This window comes from Saimiri boliviensis, chromosome 11 (assembly GCF_048565385.1).
Source record: "Saimiri boliviensis isolate mSaiBol1 chromosome 11, mSaiBol1.pri, whole genome shotgun sequence".
NCBI lineage: Eukaryota > Metazoa > Chordata > Mammalia > Primates > Cebidae > Saimiri > Saimiri boliviensis.
In genome coordinates, this window is record NC_133459.1 from 12,248,104 (window position 1) to 12,270,240 (window position 22,137).

The window sequence follows — 22,137 nt, forward strand, 5'->3', positions numbered from 1 at the left end:
ATAATTAGCCGGACCTGGTGGCACATGCCTGTAATCCCAGCTACTCCGGAAGCTGAGGAAGAGGAGTCACTTGAACCTGGGAGGCAGAGGTTGTGTGAGCCGAGATCTTGCCATTGCACTCCAGCCTGGGCAACAAGAGCGAAACTCCATGTCAAAAAAAAAAAAAAGCTGGGCATGGTAGCTCATGCCTGTAATTTCAGCACTTTGGGAGGCTGAGGCCAGCGTGACCAACTTGGCAAAATCTTGTCTTTACTAGAAATACAAAAATTAGCTGGGCACAGTGGTGGGTGCCTGTTAACCCTACTCAAGAGGTTGAGGCAAGAGAATCCCTTGAACCTGGGAGGCGTAGGTCGCAGTGAGCCAGGACCCTGTCATTGCACTCTAGCCTGGGGGACCAAAAAAAAAAAAAATTCTTGGTGGGAGCAGAAACTCATGCTTATAACCCAAAAGTTTGGGAGGCCAAGGTGGGAGGATCATTTCAGCCTAGGGATTCAAGACCAATCTGGGCAACATGGCAAACCCCCATCTCTACAAAATATTTTTTGGGGGGTTGAGGTGTTAGAGTCTCACTCTGTTGCCCAGGCTGGATCACAGTGCTGTGATCTCGGCTCACTGGAAGTGAGACTGCAGTCTCACTCTGCCTCCCAGGCTCCAGCTATTCTCTTGCCTCAATCTCCCGAGTAGCTGGGATTACAGCCACCTGCCACCATGCTCAGCTAATTTTTGTGTTTTTAGTAGAGGTGGAGTTTCACCATGTTGACCAGGCTGGTCTCAAACTCCTGACCTCAAGTTATCCACCCGTCTTGGCCTCCTAAAATGCTGGGATTATAGCCATGAGCCACCGGTGCCCGGCCTCTATAAAAAGCTTCTTTAAAATATTAGTCATGATGGCAGGCATCTGTAGTCCCAGCTGTTGGGGTGGCTCACATGGGAGAATCCCTTGAGCCTGGAAAATTGAGGTTGCAGTGAGCCGTGCTCACAGCACTGCTGTACTCTAGCCTGGGCAATACAATGAGATCCTGTCCAAAAAAAACCCCACCAAAAAAATCTTAACCAAACAGTTAAGAAAATCCAAGCAATTGAAATCAGTAGGCCAATCCCAACCCCCACAAAAAGGGGGAGAAAGAGAGTTTAGAAGCCTCTACATGCCAACATCCCATTTAGACGGTTTAATCCGGCAGTTGTGTTTTGTTAGAAAAACAGTGTTAAAGATTTCCAATAATTCCCACAGTGGCCATAAATTATCCTGGGTGTAATTTTACCATCAGTTTAAACATGGCCACATGAGAATGACCGTGAAATCTGAATGGTCTTCTGTCAGAAAGAGGTTAAACCCTTCCCTATCTCACAGTTCAGATTATGAAGGTCACACATTAGTAAAATTCCATGTTTGTGGAGCAAATCAGTGAATGAGTCCTAGACTTTCACCCTATCCCTAATTCTTTCACTTTAATGAATGAAAATCTAATTTGTTGAGTTAATATGTAAGAAAGCCAACAATTCAATCAGGATTAACTGGGGTTGGGAAAACTTAAGGAATCTAATCAAATATTTTCTTTTTCCTTTTTTTTTTTTTTTTGAGATGGAGTTTCACTGTATCACCCAGGCTGGAGCACAGTGGCTCGATCTTGGCTCACTGCAACCTCCACCTCCCAGGTTCAAGCGATTCTCCTGCCTCAGCCTCCAGAGTAGCTGGGATTACAGGCATGTACCACTACACCTGGCTAAGTTTTTGTATTTTTAATAGAGATGGGGTTTCTCCATGTTGGCCAGGCCTCGAACTCCCAACCTCAGGTGATCCACCAACCTTTGCCTCCCAAAGTGCTGGGATTACAGGTATAAGCCACTGATGCCAGGCCTTCAATTTTTATTTATTTATTTATTTATTTTTTATTTTTTTTTGAGACCAGTTTTGCTCTTGTCTCCAGGCTAAAGTGCAATGGCATGATTGGCTCAATACAACCCCCTCCTCCTGATTCTTCCTCCTCAGCCTCTCCAATAGCTGGGATTAAAGGTGCTACCCACCACACACAGCTAAATTGTGTCTTTTTAGTGGAGATGAGGTATCGTCATTTTGGCCAGGGTTTTCCCCCCGCTGTTCATGGAGGCCTTGAACTCTTGACCTCAGATGATCCACCCAGCTCAGCCTCCCAACAAGCTGGGATTGTGGGCGTGAGATGCCATTCCCAACCCCATTCTATTCCTTAATAATATGTGTAGAGCAGGCTAGGTGCAGTGGCTCATGCCTGTTTTTCCAGATGAAAGGATCTGGGCTTTGAATTTTCCTCTAAATGCAGTTTTGTCTTTATTCCAAAAATGTTGATTTGTGCCTTGGTTTCTGTCATTTCAAAATTCAGAGGTTTTTTCTTTTTTCTTGAGACAGAATCTCGCTCTGTTGCCCAGGCTGGAGTGCAACGGCATGATCTCAGCTCACCGAAACCTCTGACTCTCTGGTTTAAGTGATTGTCCTACCTCATCCTCCCAAGTAGCTTGGACTCCTGACCTCATGATCCACCTGCCTCAGCCTCCCAAAGTGTCGGGATTACAGGTGTGAGTCACTGCGCCTATCCAAAGTGGGTCATTTTTAATATGTGTAAGAGATGTGTACTGGAAACATCTCTGTCATGCAAATGATCCATAATACTGTCACATAGCTTTAAAAGTTTCTCACTGAAATTTTAAATAATGAGGCCAGGCGTGGAGGCACAGGCCTATAATCCCAGGATTTTGGGAGGCCAATGTGAGTGAATTGCTTGAGTCTAGGAGTTCAAGACCAGCATGGACAACATAGCGAAACCCGCTGTCTTTACAAGAGGTCAAAAAATCAAAGATTAGCTGGGAGTGTTGATGCAGGGCTGTGGTCCTAGCTACTCGGGAGACTGAGGTGGAAGAATCCTTAGAGCCTGGGAGGTCACGACTGCACTGAGCTGAGATGGCACCACTGTACTCCAGCCACTCCAGCCTGGGTGACAGAGCAAGACCCTATCAGAAAAAAAAGAAAAAAGAAAGAAAGGAAGACAGAAGGGAGAAAAACAGGAAAAGAAGAAAGTGAGAGAGAAAGGGAAAGACAAATAGAGAAGTAAGCTTAAATATTAAAAGAAAACAAATAGAAAAACCCATTCTAGGAATGACCAGTGAATGTTCCCAACCATCTTATTTGTAGGGACTGTGAATGTCGGCATGTAGGGCTTGGGACATAACATTCCCATTGTTTTAGAACCCCGAGTAATTAGAAATTTCCCCCAACGGTGGGAGGGGTTAGGCTTCAGGCTCCCCCATACTCACTACTCGGTGGATGGAACACTGGCTGGAAAGGAAGGGCTAGTGGTGCTCCTGCCTCCTCACTGCTTGAGAAAAGCTGGTGCTAATGCCAGCAGAGACAGAACGCTAGCTTTGTGGCCACTGAGCACAGAGTGGAATTGGAGAAAACGAAGAAAAACTCTTTCACCATGGCCAGAGCACTGACTTTGGCCCTAGGAGAGGATGAGATTGCATGGGCTTGGTCTGAGAGTGATGCTCTTTCTCTGGATTTGTCCTCTGGAAGTTTTCCTTGCAGGTTGGTGAAGATGAGCATCTGGACTCCACCCAGACTCCTGGAGCTGGTGGGACGGAAGCTGCTGAGGGACCAGGCCTTGGCCGTCTGCACCCTGGAGGAGCTGCCCACGGAACTTTTCCCCCCGCTGTTCATGGAGGCCTTCAGCAGGAGACACTGTGAGGCCCTGAAGGCGATGGTGCAGGCCTGGCCCTTCCCCCGCCTCCCTCTGGGGTCCCTGATGAAGACGCCTTGCCTGGAGACCTTCCAAGCTGTGCTCCATGGACTTGATGCACTGCTGACCCAGGGGGTTCGTCTCAGGTGAGGTGGCCCAGATGGGCAGGTAGGGAGGGCCCAGGTGTCCAGAGAAGGAAGAGCTAGGTTGTGAGGGGTGGGGAGGCCCAAGGGGGAGCCCACAGGCTTCTGATGGTGCTGATGAGAAAGCTCAGTGAGGACTTGGCCATTGCCCAGCTCCTCAGGGAAAGGACTGCTCATCATGCAGGGTCCGTGGAGGTCACGGGAACCTCTCTCTTAGTGGCAATGAAGGGCACCACTAAAAGTGGGAACTGAGCAGGGCACGGACGCTCACACCTGTAATCTCAGCATTTGGGAGGCTGAGGACGGTGGATCACCTGTGGTCAGGCGTTTGAAACCAGCCTGGCCAACGTGGTGAAATTCTGACTCTACTAAAAATACAAATATTAGCTGGGCATAGTGGTGAGTACCTGTCATCCCAGGTGCTCGGGAGGTTGAGGCAGGAGAATCACATGAACCCAGGAGGTGGAAGTTGCCATGAGCTGAAATCTCACCACTGCACTCCAGCCTGGGCGACGGAGGGAGACCTATTCTCAGAATAAAGAGAAAGTGGAATTGAACAGGCTCCAAGGGGACAGCAGGGTGGAGAAATGTCAGGGAAAGAAAAAAGCAAGGAGGGGCGCAGCTGGCGTGCAGGATGTGAAGCTGACGTTCAGCAGTGACCGCTTACATTCTCAGCCTCTCTATCTTCCCACAGAAGAAGGAAACTTCAAGTCCTGGATTTACGGGATGTCAGTGAGAACTTCTGGATGGTGTGGTCTGAGGCCATGGCCAGCGGGTACTTACCAGATGCCATGAGGAAGAGAAAACCAGCTCAAGACTGTTCAGTGATGAGAGGACAGCAGCGCTTGACTGTGTTCGTAGACCTTTGCCTCAAGAACAGGACTCTGGATGAATGCCTCACCTGCCTCTTTCTGTGGGTCAAGCAGAGGGAAGGTTTACTACACCTGTGCTGTAAGAAGCTGAAAGTCTTGGGAACGCCCCTCCACAAAGTCCAAAACATCCTGAATATGGTGAACCCAGAGTGTATCCAGGAGGTGGAAGTGAATTGCAGGTGGCGACTGCCCGACCTGGCAGAGTTTACCCCATACCTGGGCCAGATGAGGAATCTTCACAAGCTCGCTCTCTCCCACGTCGACGTCCCTTGCTACTTTTCCCCAGAGCAGAAGGAGGAGTTTGTTACCCAGTTCACCTCTCAGTTCCTCAAGCTGCACCACCTCCAAAAGCTGTATATGAACTGTGTTTCTTTCCTCGAAGGCCATCTGGCCCAGCTGCTCAGGTGAGGAAGGATGGTGAGCTTTCTCTGCAGACCGCAGCAGAGCCTTTCCAGGTCACAGTAAATGCTAGTGGGCATCTACTGCGACCGCCTATGAGGAGGTGACGGTGAAGGGGACACTAGAATGTCCATGCATTCCCCTGTGGGCGGCTCTGTCTTGAAATGGGTATCACACAACCATTCCAATAAAGGCAGAGGGATCAGTGGGGGTAGATGCTATGGAGAGGCTGCCATGCTAGGAAGCTGGCTACTGAAGGGTTCAGCTCTAGGGAGGGTGAGTTAGTGAATTCCTCCTGAGGACGCGCGTCTAAGTTAAGATGATGAGAAATAGGTCAGGCATGGTGGCTCATACCTGTAATCCTAGCACTTTGAGAGCCTGAGGAAAGAGGATAAGTTGAGCCCAGAAGTTTTAGAGCAGTCTGGGTGACACAGCAAGACTGCTGACTAAAAATAGGAATTAATAAAAATAAAAACAAGCAAGATAAATTTTTTTATTTTGAAATGAAATTTCACTTGATTGCCCACAGGGAGTGCAGTGGCGTGATCTCGGCTTACTGCAACCCGTACCTCCCGGGTTGAAGTGATTCTCCTGCCTCAGTCTCCTGAGCACCTGGGATTACAGGTGTGGGCCACCACACCTGGCTAATTTTTGTATTTTTAGTAGAGACTAGGCTTCACCATATTGGCCAGGCTGGTCTCAAACTCCTGAGCTCACGTGATCCCCCTGCTTCAGCCTCCCAAAGTCCTGGGATTACAGGCGTGAGCAAACATGCCCAGCTCAAACAAGATAATTTTTATTTGTTTGTTTATTTATTTACTTATTTATGTTTGAGACAGAGTTTCGATCTGTCACCCAGGCGGGATGCAGTGGTGCAATCTCGGCTCACTGCAACCTCCACCTCCCGGGTTCAAGCGATTCTCGTGTCAGTCTCCTGAGTACTTGGGATTGCAGGCAGTCGCCACCACACCCGGCTAAGTGTTGTATTTTAAGTAAAGACCAAGTTTCACCATGTTGGTCAGGTTGGTCTCGAACTCCTGGCCTTGGCCTTCGAAAGTGCTAGGATTACAGGCGTGAGCCACCATGCCAGGGCAATTGAGATTAGTTTTAAAAAGATGTTGGGAAGTGGGGGAGTGAAGTGGGCACTGAAGAGGGGAATGCTCATCAAACCTGCACGTTTCAGAATAATACAAGCTCTGTGCTCAACAGCTTGGGGAACACAAATGATCTCATCTCTCTCTTTTTTTTTTTTTTCCTTTTATTTTAAGGTGGGGTTTCACCATGATGGCCAGGCTGGTCTGGAACTCCTGACCTCAGGTGATCCACCCACCTCAGTCTCCCAAAGTGCTAGGATTACCTCATCTCTAATTCCCGGTCACAATAGATTGTTTTGAGCTCCAGGTGAATTAATTACCTAGGAAACAGAAGGTCAGAGAGTAGGCACAAAGACTGGTGAAAGTGATAAATGGTTTGCGGATTAGACAGGCGTGTCAGGGACCCCTGCAGCCTGGGCACCCCAGCTGATGTTGCAGAATCCCGCCTGGGTTTGTCTGTAAGCCTGTGTCCCCTCTGGGCTCCCGTGGCCCAGAGATGTGTTTTTATCCCTGACGGATGAGTAAAGGGAGCTTCAGGGATTCTGTGAACTTGATCCATTCCTATAAATGATGGTGAAAAGACCCAGGAGGAAATGAAATTTTTCTTTGTTTTTCTTTTCTTTTTTTTTTTAGACACAGTCCCACTCTGTTACAAAGGCTGGAGTGTAGCAGCATAATCTCTGCTTACTGCAACCTCCACTTCCTGGGTTCTTGTGATTCTCCTGCCTCAACCTCCCAAGTAGCTGAAATTACAGGCCCCTGCCACCACGCCTGGCTGATTTTTGCATTTTTAGTAGCGATGTGGTTTCACCATGTTGGCCAGGCTGGTCTCGAACTCCTGACCTCAAGTGATCCACCCATCTCAGCCTCCCAAAGTGCTCAGATTACAGGTGTGAGTTACTGCATCAGACCTAAGATGGACTTGACCTCAGTGGCAAAGTTCTTCATCACGCAGCATCCTAAATGTTGACTATCAGACAATCGGAATGACCTTGGGCTTGGGCAAAATGGTTTTAGTCCATCACCTTGAAGTCATCCCCCACCACCCTTCACTCACCCTTATGATTCCCCAGAACTAACTTCTTGCTCTCTCCCCAGCTGTCTGAAGACCCCGTTAAAGACCCTCGCAATAACGAACTGTGTGCTTTCAGAATCGGACTTGAGGCATCTGTCCCAGTCCCCCAGCATCAGTCAACTAACGACCCTGGACCTGAGTGGCATCAGCCTGGCCAATCTGAGTCTTGTGCCTCTCCAACTCCTGCTAGAAAAAGTGGCAGTCACCCTGGAGTCCCTGGACTTAGATGACTGTGGGATCGAAGACTCCCAAGTCAATGCCATCCTGCCTGCCTTAAGCCGCTGCTTTGAGCTCACCACCTTCAGCTTTCGTGGAAATCCCATCTCCATGGCCACCCTGGAGAACCTGCTGTCCCACACAATCAGACTGAACAACTTACGCCTGGAGCTGTATCCCGCCCCACGGGAGAGTTATGATGCTTCTGGTGCTCTCTGCCGGTGGAGGTTTGCCCAACTGGGGGCTGAGCTGATGGGGAGAGTGAAGGACTTGAGGCAGACCAAGGGGGTCTTGCTCTGTACCGCCTGCTGCCCTGACTGTGGCCACAGGGCATTTTATGACCTGGAGGTAAATCAATGCAGCTGTTGAATATCTGCCTGTTTGCGTGGATGTATCAAATGCTTTCTTCTGGACACTTGGAAACTAAAACGTAGGTCTTAGGCACATCCTCCAGGGAGCACAGAACCCATCGTTCCAGACACGGCTCTGAAAGTGGAAAAGGAAAAGTGATGAACCAGGGGCTGGACTTGGGGGAAACACTGACATGGATTGGATGAGACTTTGGGGATCTGTATCCTATAGAGTCAAAAATGGGAATCTGAGTGTCTAGAGTGGAATTCAGGCTTGCAAATGCCTGAGGGAGTTGCCTTTGCATGGATGGTTGCCAAGAAACAGAAATAAAGGGAAACTGAGTGGAAGCTGTCTGGTGCCCTCTATTATCAAGTAACCTGTTTTCCAGTTGAAGCCTCAGGAATCCTCAGTTATTGATGAAAAAAAACCAAAAGGCACTGAGTCTTGCAATCAGTAAGATTCAGCTCCAGCAAATCGAGGCATTTAAATGAAATTTGGTTACTGTAATCAGTTTCCTCCCATTCTTGTTTGTTTGTTTTGAGACAGTTTCACTTTTGTTGCCCCGGCTCACTGCAACCTCCACCTCCTGGGTTTAGGGTATTCTCCTGCCTCAGCCTCCTAAGTAGCTGGGATTACAGGCATGCACCACCACGCCCAGCTAATTTTTGTATTTGTAGTAGAGACAGGGTTTCACTATGTTGGTCAGGCTGGTCTTAAACTCCTGACCTCAGGTGATCCACCCACCTGAGCCTCTCAAAGTACTGGGATTATAGGCATGAGCTACCATGCCTGGTTCTTTTGTTTTTAATTTTTTAATTTTTTATTTTATTTTTATTTTTTTGAGACGGAGTTTCGCTCTTGTTACCCAGGCTGGAGTGCAATGGCACGGTCTCGGCTTATGGCAACCTCTGCCTCCTGAGTTCAAGCGGTTCTCCTGCCTCAGTCTCCTGAGTAGCTGGGATTACAGGCAGGCACCACTACACCCTGCTAATTTTTGTATTTTTTTTTTTTTTTTTTTAAGTAGAGATGGGGTTTCGCTATGTTGGCCAGGCTGGTCTCAAACTCCTGATCTCAGGTGATCCACCTGCCTTGGCCTCCCAGAGTGCTGAGGTTACAGGCGTGCACCTGTAAAATAGGTGAGAGGCCATTGCTCCCGGCTGTTTTTAAATGGACATAATGGTGAGATAGCCATGTGGTTGGGGGGTCCCCGGAGAATCTCCCACCAGCCTGCACACTGTGGGAACGCGCAGCGGGGTGGAGCTTCGGGAGTAGCGCTCTCCGCAGCGGGGAGGAGTCTGGCATTGAGGAGAGTTCCTGTTCCGTCTTTTTCCTTTTCATGCAGTATAATCCTGCTTTACTCACCCTTCAAACCGTCTGCAAGCCTGAATTTTTGCGGCCATGGGACGAACAAGGACCCAGTCTTTAGCCGAACTAAGGAAGTCCTGCAACAATGGAACCTAATTTAGGGAGTCCCTTTAGTCTCCTAACTGGGTTCACTGATGGAACTGAGATTGTGGGCTGTGTGGGACCATAGGAAACTCCCATTCCCATTGTTTTCAACTTTTAGGTTGCAAAGGCATTTCTTTTTTGGTGGGGGTTGGGGAGACAGGAGTCTCGCTCTGTCACCCAGGCTGGAGTGCAGTGGCAGGCTCTTGGTTCACAGCAAGCTCCGCCTGCCGAATTCAAGCAATTCTCAGGCCTCAGCGCCCCCCCAATCCCCCTCCCCCAGTAGCTGGGTCTACAGGTGCCCACCATCACATCCGGCTAACTTTTTTTGCATTTTTAGTAGAGACCAGGTTTCACCATGTTGGTCAGGCTTGTCTTGAACTCCTGACCTCAGGTGATCTACCCGTCTTGGCCTCCCAAAGTGGTAGGTTTATAGGCATGAGCCACTGCACCAGGCCTTTTTAAATTTTGAGACAGTTTCACTCTGTTCCCCAGGCTGGAGTGCAAGTGGCATGATCTCAGCTCACTGCACCTCTGTCCCCTGGGGTTCAAGCGATTCTCCTGCCTCAGCCTCCTGAGTGGCTGGGATTATTTTTGAGACCGGGTTTCACCATGTTGATTGACCAGGCTGGTCTCCAATTCCTGACCTTATGATCCACCCACCTCCGCCTCTGAAAGTGCTGAGATTACAGGCATGAGCCACAGCTCCTGGCTGAGAAGACTTTTTTTTTTTTTTCCTCAAAAAAGTGGAGATCTGAGCTTCGGAGATCACCGTCAGTAATATTTCACAGTGCTGTTAGAGTTTAGTGGAGCAATGGCTAATAATTCATGAATTAGGAGTGATCTTGCCTGCTTTTTATTTTATTTTATTTTATTTATTTATTTATTTGAGACGGAGTTTCACTCTTGTTACCCAGGCTGGAATGCAATGGTGCGATCTCGGCTCACCGCAACCTCTTCTTCCTTGGTTCAGGCAACTCTCCTGCTTCAACCTCCTGAGTAGCTGGGATTACAGGCGTGTGCCACCATGCACAGCTAATTTTCTGTATTTTTAGTAGAGACGGGATTTCACCATGTTGACCAGGATGGTCTCGATCTCTTGACCTCGTGATCCACCTGCCTCAGCCTCCCAAAGTGCTGGGATTACAGGCTTGAGCCACCCCGCTTGGCCTAGGTATTGTTTCAGTTTCTTCCAGAGAAGCCTTAACCTAAGCCCTGAGACCAATCACACCCTCAGTGGCTCCTCTCTTCCACCTGAATGAGTGAATAAACTGGTACATTAGGTGATGTAAAACCCACAAGACCATCTGATACATGACAGTTTTATTCTGATTTTGTAGGGATGATGCCTCCGTTTTTATAAATTTTTTTTTTTTTTTTTTTTTTTTCTGATATGGAGTCCTGTCTGTCTCCCAGGCTGGAGTACAGTGGCATGATCTTGGCTCACTGCAACCTCTGCCTCCTGGGTTCAAGCAATTCTGCCTCAGCCTCCCAAGTAGCTGGCATTACAGGCACTACCACAGCTGGCTAATTTTGTATTTTCAGCAGAGATGGGTTTTCTCCATGTTGGTCAGGCTGGTCTGGAACTCCCATCCTCAGGTCATCCACCTGCTTTAGCCTACCAAAGTGCTAGGATTATAGGTGTGAGCCACTGCGCCTGGCCTATAAAGTTATTTTAACTATGAAATATTTTTATATTTTTGATGTGTTCTCCTGACAACACTACTTTCAGGTTTTATTTCTCTGTCTAATGTCCAGAACAGATTGAACCCTTCCCTGTCTCACACTCAGAACTATACAGGTCACATATTAGTAAAATTTCATCAGTGTTTGTGGAGTTCATTAATGAATGAATTCTTTTTTTTTTTTTTTTTTTTTTTTTTTTGACAGCATCTCCCTCTATCACCCAGGCTGGAGTGCAATGGCACAATCTCAGCTCACTGCAACCTCTGCCTCCTGGGTTCAAGAGATTTTCCCATCTCAGCCTCCAGAGTAGCTGGAATACAGACGTTTTTGTATTTTTAGAGACGGGGTTTCACCATGTTGGCTAGGCTGGTCTTGGGCTCCTGACCTCAGGTGAGCCACCCTGGCTGGCCTTGAATGAATGAATTCACTTCCACCCGATCCCTAAGGCTTTCAATTTCTTGATTCAGGAAATGAAAATGAATATCTGATATTAATAGATTTCTGATTCAATCAATTAATCTTCAGAGAGCCAAAATCCCAATCAGGATTAATTGGGTGGAGATTCAGAAACCCAATCAGATATCAGTTTTTGATTGGAAGCTAGCAGTGGATACTTGGAGGGGAGGGGATGGGAGTGGTGATTACAAAGGTCAATAAAAGCTTCAAAAGACCCACGGGAGAGACCGTAAGTCTTCGAACCTGGAGTTACTGCTTGTTTCTTGAGGTCTGAGCTCCCTGCAAACTGAGTCCAGATCTGGTAAGTCACTAATCTCTGTAAGGCCCGTCCTGTACGGTCCCTTCCACTTGATCTATATTCAGCCCGTCTAGAATGGGGAGAATTCAGCCTAAGATGGCACAGAGCTATATCTTGTCATTTTTTGTATTTGTTTTTGTTTTTTTACTTTTTTCATATGAACAGTATGAAAAACAGCTTTGATTTCTTCCTCTAAATGGAGTTTTAAAGCCTGGTCAAAAGGGTGAAACCCCAACTTTACTAAAAATATAAAAATTAGCCAGGCATGGTGGTAGTCACCTGTAATTCCAGCTACTAGGGAGGCTGAAGCAGAATAATTTGAACCCAGAAGACAAAGGTGGCAGTGAGCCGACACGATGCCACTGTACTCCAGCCTGGGCCACAGACTGAGCATCCGTCTCAAAAAAAAAAAAAAATGCAGTTTTGTCTTTATTTCAAATTTTTGATTTGTGCTATGGTTTATGTCATCTCAAAATTCTTACAGGGTAGGCTCAGGCCTCACACCCGTAATCCCAGCAGTTTGGGAGGCCGAGGCAAGCAGATCACCTGAGGTTGGGTGTTCTACACCAGCCTGGTCAACAGGGCAAAACCCCGTCTCTACTAAAACATCATAATAATAATATATAATTAGCCAGACCTGGTGGCACATGCCTGTAATCCCAGCTACTCGGGAAGCTGAGGAAGAAGAGTCACTTGAACCTGGGAGGTAGAGGTTGTGTGAGCCGAGATCTTGCCATTGCACTCCAGCCTGGGCAACAAGAGCGAAACTCCATGTCAAAAAAAAAAAAAAAAAAGCTGGGCATGGTGGCTCATGCCTGTAATTTCAGCACTTTGGGAGGCTGAGGCCAGCCGGACCAACTTGGCAAAATCTTGTCTTTACTAGAAATACAAAAATTAGCTGGGCACAGTGGTGAGTGCCTGTTATCCCTACTCAAGGGGTTGAGGCAAGAGAATCCCTTAAACCTGGGAGGCGTAGGTCGCAGTGAGCCGGGACCCTGTCATTGCACTCTAGCCTGGGGGACCAAAAAAAAAAAAAAAAAATTCTTGGTGGGAGCAGAAACTCATGCTTATAACCCAAAAGTTTGGGAGGCCAAGGCGGGAGGATCATTTCAGCCTAGGGATTCAAGACCAATCTGGGCAACATGGCAAACCCCCATCTCTACAAAATATTTTTTGGGAGGTTGAGGTGTTAGAGTCTCACTCTGTTGCCCAGGCTGGATCACAGTGCTGTGATCTCGGCTCACTGGAAGTGAGACTGCAGTTTCACTCTGCCTCCCAGGCTCCAGCTATTCTCTTGCCTCAATCTCCCGAGTAGCTGGGATTACAGCCACCTGCCACCATGCTCAGCTAATTTTTGTGTTTTTATTAGAGGTGGAATTTCACCATGTTGACCAGGCTGGTCTCGAACTCCTGACCTCAAGTTATCCACCCGTCTTGGCCTCCTAAAATGCTGGGATTATAGCCATGAGCCACCGGTGCCCAGCCTCTACAAAAAGCTTCTTTAAAATAATAGTCATGATGGCAGGCATCTGTAGTCCCAGCTGTTGGGGTGGCTCACATGGGAGAATCCCTGGAGCCTGGAAAATTGAGGTTGCAGTGAGCCGTGCTCACAGCACTGCTGTACTCTAGCCTGGGCAATACAATGAGATCCTGTCCAAAAAAAACCCCACCAAAAAAATCTTTACCAAACAGTTAAGAAAATCCAAGCAATTGAAATCAGTAGGCCAATCCCAACCCCCACAAAAAGGGGGAGAAAGAGAGTTTAGAAGCCTCTACATGCCAACATCCCATTTAGACGGTTTAATCCGGCAGTTGTGGTTTCGTTAGAAAAACAGTGTTAAAGATTTCCAATAATTCCCACAGTGGCCATAAATTATCCTGGGTGTAATTTTACCATCAGTTTAAACATGGCCACATGAGAATGACCGTGAAATCTGAATGGTCTTCTGTTAGAAAGAGGTTAAACCCGTCCCTATCTCACAGTTAGGATTATGAAGGTCACATATTAGTAAAACTCCATGTTTGTGGAGCAAATCAGTGAATGAGTCCTAGACTTTCACCCTATCCCTAATTCTTTCACTTTAATGAATGAAAATCTAATTTGTTGAGTTAATCTGTAAGAAAGCCAAAAATTCAATCAGGATTAACTGGGGTTGGGAAAACTTAAGGAATCTAATCAAATATTTTCTTTTTCCTTTTTTTCTTTTTTTTTTTTTTTTTTTTTTTTGAGATGGAGTTTCACTGTATCACCCAGGCTGGAGCACAGTGGCTCGATCTTGGCTCACTGCAACCTCCACCTCCCGGGTTCAAGCGATTCTCCTGACTCAGCCTCCAGAGTAGCTGGGATTACAGGCATGTACCACTACACCTGGCTAAGTTTTTGTATTTTTAATAGAGATGGGGTTTCTCCATGTTGGCCAGGCCTCGAACTCCCAACCTCAGGTGATCCACCCACCTTTGCCTCCCAAAATACTGGGATTACAGGTATAAGCCACTGATGCCAGGCCTTCAATTTTTATTTATTTATTTATTTATTTTTTATTTTTTTTTGAGACCAGTTTTGCTCTTGTCTCCAGGCTAAAGTGCAATGGCATGATTGGCTCAATGCAACCTCCTCCTCCTGAGTTCAAGTGATTCTTCATCCTCAGCCTCTCCAATAGCTGGGATTAAAGGTGCTGCCCACCACACACAGCTAAATTGTGTCTTTTTAGTGGAGATGAGGTTTCGTCATTTTGGCCAGGCTTTTCCCCCCGCTGTTCATGGAGGCCTTGAACTCTTGACCTCAGATGATCCACCCAGCTCAGCCTCCCAACAAGCTGGGATTGTGGGCGTGAGACACCATTCCCAACCCCATTCTATTCCTTAATAATATGTTTAGAGCAGGCTAGGTGCAGTGGCTCATGCCTATTTTTCCAGATGAAAGGATCTGGGCTTTGAATTTTCCTCTAAATGCAGTTTTGTCTTTATTCCAAAAATGTTGATTTGTGCCTTGGTTTCTGTCATTTCAAAATTCAGAAGTTTTTTCTTTTTTCTTGAGACAGAATCTCGCTCTGTTGCCCAGGCTGGAGTGCAACGGCATGATCTCAGCTCACCGAAACCTCTGACTCTCTGGTTTAAGTGATTCTCCTACCTCATCCTCCCAAGTAGCTTGGACTCCTGACCTCATGATCCACCTGCCTCAGCCTCCCAAAGTGTCGGGATTACAGGTGTGAGTCACTGCGCCTATCCAAAGTGGGTCATTTTTAATATGTGTAAGAGATGAGTACTGGAAACATCTCTGTCATGCAAATGATCCATAATACTGTCACATAGCTTTAAAAGTTTCTCACTGAAATTTTAAATAATGAGGCCAGGCGTGGAGGCACAGGCCTATAATCCCAGGATTTTGGGAGGCCAATGTGAGTGAATTGCTTGAGTCTAGGAGTTCAAAACCAGCATGGACAACATAGCGAAACCCGCTGTCTTTACAAGAGGTCAAAAAATCAAAGATTAGCTGGGAGTGTTGATGCAAGACTGTGGTCCTAGCTACTTGGGAGACTGAGGTGGAAGAATCCTTAGAGCCTGGGAGGTCACGACTGCACTGAGCTGAGATGGCAGCACTGTACTCCAGCCACTCCAGCCTGGGTGACAGAGCAAGACCCTATCAGAAAAAAAAGAAAAAAGAAAGAAAGGAAGACAGAAGGGAGGAAAACAGGAAAAGAAGAAAGTGAGAGAGAAAGGGAAAGACAAATAGAGAAGTAAGCTTAACTACTACAAAGAAAACAAATAGAAAAACCCATTCTAGGAATGACCAGTGAATGTTCCCAACCAACTTATTTGTAGGGACTGTGAATGTCGGCATGTAGGGCTTGGGACATAACATTCCCATTGTTTTAGAACCCTGAGTAATTAGAAACTTCCCCCAACGGTGGGAGGGGTTAGGCTTCAGGCTCCCCCATACTCACTACTCGGTGGATGGAACACTGGCTGGAAAGGAAGGGCTAGTGGTGCTCCTGCCTCCTCACTGCTTGAGAAAAGCTGGTGCTAATGCCAGCAGAGACAGAACGCTAGCTTTGTGGCCACTGAGCACAGAGTCGAATTGAAGAAAACGAAGAAAAACTCTTTCACCATTGCCAGAGCACTGACTTTGGCCCTAGGAGAGGATGAGATTGCATGGGCTTGGTCTGAGAGTGATGCTCTTTCTCTGGATTTGTCCTCTGGAAGTTTTCCTTGCAGGTTGGTGAAGATGAGCATCTGGACTCCACCCAGACTCCTGGAGCTGGTGGGACGGAAGCTGCTGAGGGACCAGGCCTTGGCCGTCTGCACCCTGGAGGAGCTGCCCACGGAACTTTTCCCCCCGCTGTTCATGGAGGCCTTCAGCAGGAGACACTGTGAGGCCCTGAAGGCGATGGTGCAGGCCTGGCCCTTCCCCCGCCTCCCTCTGGGGTCCCTGATGAAGACGCCTTGCCTGGAGACCTTCCAAGCTGTGCTCCATGGACTTGATGCACTGCTGACCCAGGGGGTTCGTCTCAGGTGAGGTGGCCCAGATGGGCAGGTAGGGAGGGCCCAGGTGTCCAGAGAAGGAAGAGCTAGGTTGTGAGGGGTGGGGAGGCCCAAGGGGGAGCCCACAGGCTTCTGATGGTGCTGATGAGAAAGCTCAGTGAGGACTTGGCCATTGCCCAGCTCCTCAGGGAAAGGACTGCTCATCATGCAGGGTCCGTGGAGGTCACGGGAACCTCTCTCTTAGTGGCAATGAAGGGCACCACTAAAAGTGGGAACTGAGCAGGGCACGGACGCTCACACCTGTAATCTCAGCATTTGGGAGGCTGAGGACGGTGGATCACCTGTGGTCAGGCGTTTGAAACCAGCCTGGCCAACGTGGTGAAATTCTGACTCTACTAAAAATACAAATATTAGCTGGGCATAGTGGTGAGTACCTGTCATCCCAGGTGCTCGGGAGGTTGAGGCAGGAGAATCACATGAACCCAGGAGGTGGAAGTTGCCATGAGCTGAAATCTCACCACTGCACTCCAGCCTGGGCGACGGAGGGAGACCTATTCTCAGAATAAAGAGAAAGTGGAATTGAACAGGCTCCAAGGGGACAGCAGGGTGGAGAAATGTCAGGGAAAGAAAAAAGCAAGGAGGGGCGCAGCTGGCGTGCAGGATGTGAAGCTGACGTTCAGCAGTGACCGCTTACATTCTCAGCCTCTCTATCTTCCCACAGAAGAAGGAAACTTCAAGTCCTGGATTTACGGGATGTCAGTGAGAACTTCTGGATGGTGTGGTCTGAGGCCATGGCCAGCGGGTACTTACCAGATGCCATGAGGAAGAGAAAACCAGCTCAAGACTGTTCAGTGATGAGAGGACAGCAGCGCTTGACTGTGTTCGTAGACCTTTGCCTCCAGAACAGGACTCTGGATGAATGCCTCACCTGCCTCTTTCTGTGGGTCAAGCAGAGGGAAGGTTTACTACACCTGTGCTGTAAGAAGCTGAAAGTCTTGGGAACGCCCCTCCACAAAGTCCAAAACATCCTGAATATGGTGAACCCAGAGTGTATCCAGGAGGTGGAAGTGAATTGCAGGTGGCGACTGCCCGACCTGGCAGAGTTTACCCCATACCTGGGCCAGATGAGGAATCTTCACAAGCTCGCTCTCTCCCACGTCGACGTCCCTTGCTACTTTTCCCCAGAGCAGAAGGAGGAGTTTGTTACCCAGTTCACCTCTCAGTTCCTCAAGCTGCACCACCTCCAAAAGCTGTATATGAACTGTGTTTCTTTCCTCGAAGGCCATCTGGCCCAGCTGCTCAGGTGAGGAAGGATGGTGAGCTTTCTCTGCAGACCGCAGCAGAGCCTTTCCAGGTCACAGTAAATGCTAGTGGGCATCTACTGCGACCGCCTATGAGGAGGTGACGGTGAAGGGGACACTAGAATGTCCATGCATTCCCCTGTGGGCGGCTCTGTCTTGAAATGGGTATCACACAACCATTCCAATAAAGGCAGAGGGATCAGTGGGGGTAGATGCTATGGAGAGGCTGCCATGCTAGGAAGCTGGCTACTGAAGGGTTCAGCTCTAGGGAGGGTGAGTTAGTGAATTCCTCCTGAGGACGCGCGTCTAAGTTAAGATGATGAGAAATAGGTCAGGCATGGTGGCTCATACCTGTAATCCTAGCACTTTGAGAGCCTGAGGAAAGAGGATAAGTTGAGCCCAGAAGTTTTAGAGAAGTCTGGGTAACACAGCAAGATTGCTGACTAAAAATAGGAATTAATAAAAATAAAAACAAGCAAGATAAATTTTTTTATTTTGAAATGAAATTTCACTTGATTGCCCACAGGGAGTGCAGTGGCGTGATCTCGGCTTACTGCAACCCGTACCTCCCGGGTTGAAGTGATTCTCCTGCCTCAGTCTCCTGAGCACCTGGGATTACAGGTGTGGGCCACCACACCAGGCTAATTTTTGTATTTTTAGTAGAGACTAGGCTTCACCATATTGGCCAGGCTGGTCTCAAACTCCTGAGCTCACGTGATCCCCCTGCTTCAGCCTCCCAAAGTCCTGGGATTACAGGCGTGAGCAAACATGCCCAGCTCAAACAAGATAATTTTTAATTGTTTGTTTATTTATTTACTTATTTATGTTTGAGACAGAGTTTCGATCTGTCACCCAGGCGGGATGCAGTGGTGCAATCTCGGCTCACTGCAACCTCCACCTCCCGGGTTCAAGCGATTCTCGTGTCAGTCTCCTGAGTACTTGGGATTGCAGGCAGTCGCCACCACACCCGGCTAAGTGTTGTATTTTAAGTAAAGACCAAGTTTCACCATGTTGGTCAGGTTGGTCTCGAACTCCTGGCCTTGGCCTTCGAAAGTGCTAGGATTACAGGCGTGAGCCACCATGCCAGGGCAGTTGAGATTAGTTTTAAAAAGATGTTGGGAAGTAGGGGAGTGAAGTGGGCACTGAAGAGGGGAATGCTCATCAAACCTGCACGTTTCAGAATAATACAAGCTCTGTGCTCAACAGCTTGGGGAACACAAATGATCTCATCTCTCTCTTTTTTTTTTTTTTCCTTTTATTTTAAGGTGGGGTTTCACCATGATGGCCAGGCTGGTCTGGAACTCCTGACCTCAGGTGATCCACCCACCTCAGTCTCCCAAAGTGCTAGGATTACCTCATCTCTAATTCCCGGTCACAATAGATTGTTTTGAGCTCCAGGTGAATTAATTACCTAGGAAACAGAAGGTCAGAGAGTAGGCACAAAGACTGGTGAAAGTGATAAATGGTTTGCGGATTAGACAGGCCTGTCAGGGACCCCTGCAGCCTGGGCACCCCAGCTGATGTTGCAGAATCCCGCCTGGGTTTGTCCGTAAGCCTGTGTCCCCTCTGGGCTCCCGTGGCCCAGAGATGTGTTTTTATCCCTGACGGATGAGTAAAGGGAGCTTCAGGGATTCTGTGAACTTGATCCATTCCTATAAATGATGGTGAAAAGACCCAGGAGGAAATGAAATTTTTCTTTGTTTTTCTTTTCTTTTTTTTTTTAGACACAGTCCCACTCTGTTACAAAGGCTGGAGTGTAGCAGCATAATCTCTGCTTACTGCAACCTCCACTTCCTGGGTTCTTGTGATTCTCCTGCCTCAACCTCCCAAGTAGCTGAAATTACAGGCCCCTGCCACCACGCCTGGCTGATTTTTGCATTTTTAGTAGCGATGTGGTTTCACCATGTTGGCCAGGCTGGTCTCGAACTCCTGACCTCAAGTGATCCACCCATCTCAGCCTCCCAAAGTGCTCAGATTACAGGTGTGAGTTACTGCATCAGACCTAAGATGGACTTGACCTCAGTGGCAAAGTTCTTCATCACGCAGCATCCTAAATGTTGACTATCAGACAATCGGAATGACCTTGGGCTTGGGCAAAATGGTTTTAGTCCATCACCTTGAAGTCATCCCCCACCACCCTTCACTCACCCTTATGATTCCCCAGAACTAACTTCTTGCTCTCTCCCCAGCTGTCTGAAGACCCCGTTAAAGACCCTCGCAATAACGAACTGTGTGCTTTCAGAATCGGACTTGAGGCATCTGTCCCAGTCCCCCAGCATCAGTCAACTAACGACCCTGGACCTGAGTGGCATCAGCCTGGCCAATCTGAGTCTTGTGCCTCTCCAACTTCTGCTAGAAAAAGTGGCAGCCACCCTGGAGTCCCTGGACTTAGATGACTGTGGGATCGAAGACTCCCAAGTCAATGCCATCCTGCCTGCCTTAAGCCGCTGCTTTGAGCTCACCACCTTCAGCTTTCGTGGAAATCCCATCTCCATGGCCACCCTGGAGAACCTGCTGTCCCACACAATCAGACTGAACAACTTACGCCTGGAGCTGTATCCCGCCCCACGGGAGAGTTATGATGCTTCTGGTGCTCTCTGCCGGTGGAGGTTTGCCCAACTGGGGGCTGAGCTGATGGGGAGAGTGAAGGACTTGAGGCAGACCAAGGGGGTCTTGCTCTGTACCGCCTGCTGCCCTGACTGTGGCCACAGGGCATTTTATAACCCGGAGGTAAATCAATGCAGCTGTTGAATATCTGCCTGTTTGCGTGGATGTATCAAATGCTTTCTTCTGGACACTTGGAAACTAAAACGTAGGTCTTAGGCACATCCTCCAGGGAGCACAGAACCCATCGTTCCAGACACGGCTCTGAAAGTGGAAAAGGAAAAGTGATGAACCCGGGGCTGGACTTGGGGGAAACACTGACATGGATTGGATGAGACTTTGGGGATCTGTATCCTATAGAGTCAAAAACGGGAATCTGAGTGTCTAGAGTGGAATTCAGGCTTGCAAATGCCTGAGGGAGTTACCCTTGCATGGATGGTTGCCAAGAAACAGAAATAAAGGGAAACTGAGTGGAAGCTGTCTGGTGCCCTTATTATCAAGTAACCTGTTTTCCAGTTGAAGCCTCAGGAATCTTCAGTTATTGATGAAAAAAAACCCAAAAGGCACTGAGTCTTGCAATCAGTAAGATTCAGCTCCAGCAAATCAAGGCATTTAAATGAAATTTGGTTACTGTAATCAGTTTCCTCCCATTCTTGTTTGTTTGTTTGGAGACAGTTTCACTTTTGTTGCCCCGGCTCACTGCAACCTCCACCTCCTGGGTTGAGGGTATTCTCCTGCCTCAGCCTCCCAAGTATCTGGGATTACAGGCATGCACCACCACGCCCAGCTAATTTTTGTATTTGTAGTAGAGACAGGGTTTCACTATGTTGGTCAGGCTGGTCTTAAACTCCTGACCTCAGGTAATCCACCCACCTGGGCCTCCCAAAGTGCTGGGATTATAGGCATGAGCTACCATGCCTGGTTCTTTTATTTTTAATTTTTTAATTTTTTATTTTATTTTTATTTTTTTGAGACGGAGTTTCGCTCTTGTTACCCAGGCTGGAGTGCAATGGCGTGATCTCGGCTTATGGCCTCCTGAGTTCAACCTCTGCCTCCTGAGTTCAAGTTCAAGCAATTTTCCTGCCTCAGTCTCCTGAGTAGCTGGGATTACAGGCAGGCACCACTACACCTGCCTAATTTTTTTTTTTTTTTTTTTTAAGTAGAGATGGGGTTTCGCTATGTTGGCCAGGCTGGTCTCAAACTCCTGATCTCAGGTGATCCACCTGCCTTGGCCTCCCAGAGTGCTGAGGTTACAGGCGTGCACCTGTAAAATGGGTGAGAGGCCATTGCTCCCGGCTGTTTTTAAATGGACATAATGGTGAGATAGCCATGTGGTTGGGGGGTCCCCGGAGAATCTCCCACCAGTCTGGAGAATCTCCCACCAGCCTGCACACTGTGGGAACGCGCAGCGGGGTGGAGCTTCGGGAGTAGCGCTCTCCGCAGCGGGGAGGAGTCTGGCATTGAGGAGAGTTCCTGTTCCGTCTTTTTCCTTTTCATGCAGTATAATCCTGCTTTACTCACCCTTCAAACCGTCTGCAAGCCTGAATTTTTGTGGCCATGGGACGAACAAGGACCCAGTCTTCAGCCGAACTAAGGAAGTCCTGCAACAATGGAACCTAATTTAGGGAGTCCCTTTAGTCTCCTAACTGGGTTCACTGATGGAACTGAGATTGTGGGCTGTGTGGGACCATAGGAAACTCCCATTCCCATTGTTTTCAACCTTTAGGTTGCAAAGGCATTTCTTTTTTGGTGTGGGTTGGCGGGACAGGAGTCTCGCTCTGTCACCCAGGCTGGAGTGCAGTGGCAGGCTCTTGGCTCACAGCAAGCTCCGCCTACCGAATTCAAGTGATTCTCGGTCCTCAGCGCCCTCCCCCAATCCCCCTTCCCCAGTAACTGGGTCTACAGGTGCCCACCATCACATCCGGCTAATTTTTTTTGCATTTTTAGAAGAGACCAGGTTTCACCATGTTGGTCAGGCTTGTCTTGAACTCCTGACCTCAGGTGATC

The 22,137-nt window shown here is 48.2% G+C and overlaps 2 protein-coding genes across 2 annotated transcripts; both read left to right on the plus strand.

The window, feature by feature from the left end:
• Positions 1-3,544: 3,544 nt before the first annotated feature.
• On the plus strand, positions 3,545-7,875 carry LOC141580383 (PRAME family member 20-like). Its single transcript, XM_074381488.1, has 3 exons — positions 3,545-3,853; positions 4,545-5,126; positions 7,314-7,875. Exons 1-3 carry the CDS (start codon positions 3,567-3,569, stop codon positions 7,873-7,875), a joined length of 1,431 nt encoding a protein of 476 aa, XP_074237589.1. The 5' UTR covers positions 3,545-3,566.
• An 8,009-nt stretch (positions 7,876-15,884) lies between these two features.
• LOC141580384 (PRAME family member 20-like) lies at positions 15,885-20,277 on the plus strand. The gene is made up of 3 exons (XM_074381489.1): positions 15,885-16,255; positions 16,947-17,528; positions 19,716-20,277. Exons 1-3 carry the CDS (start codon positions 15,969-15,971, stop codon positions 20,275-20,277), a joined length of 1,431 nt encoding a protein of 476 aa, XP_074237590.1. The 5' UTR covers positions 15,885-15,968.
• Positions 20,278-22,137: the final 1,860 nt, after the last annotated feature.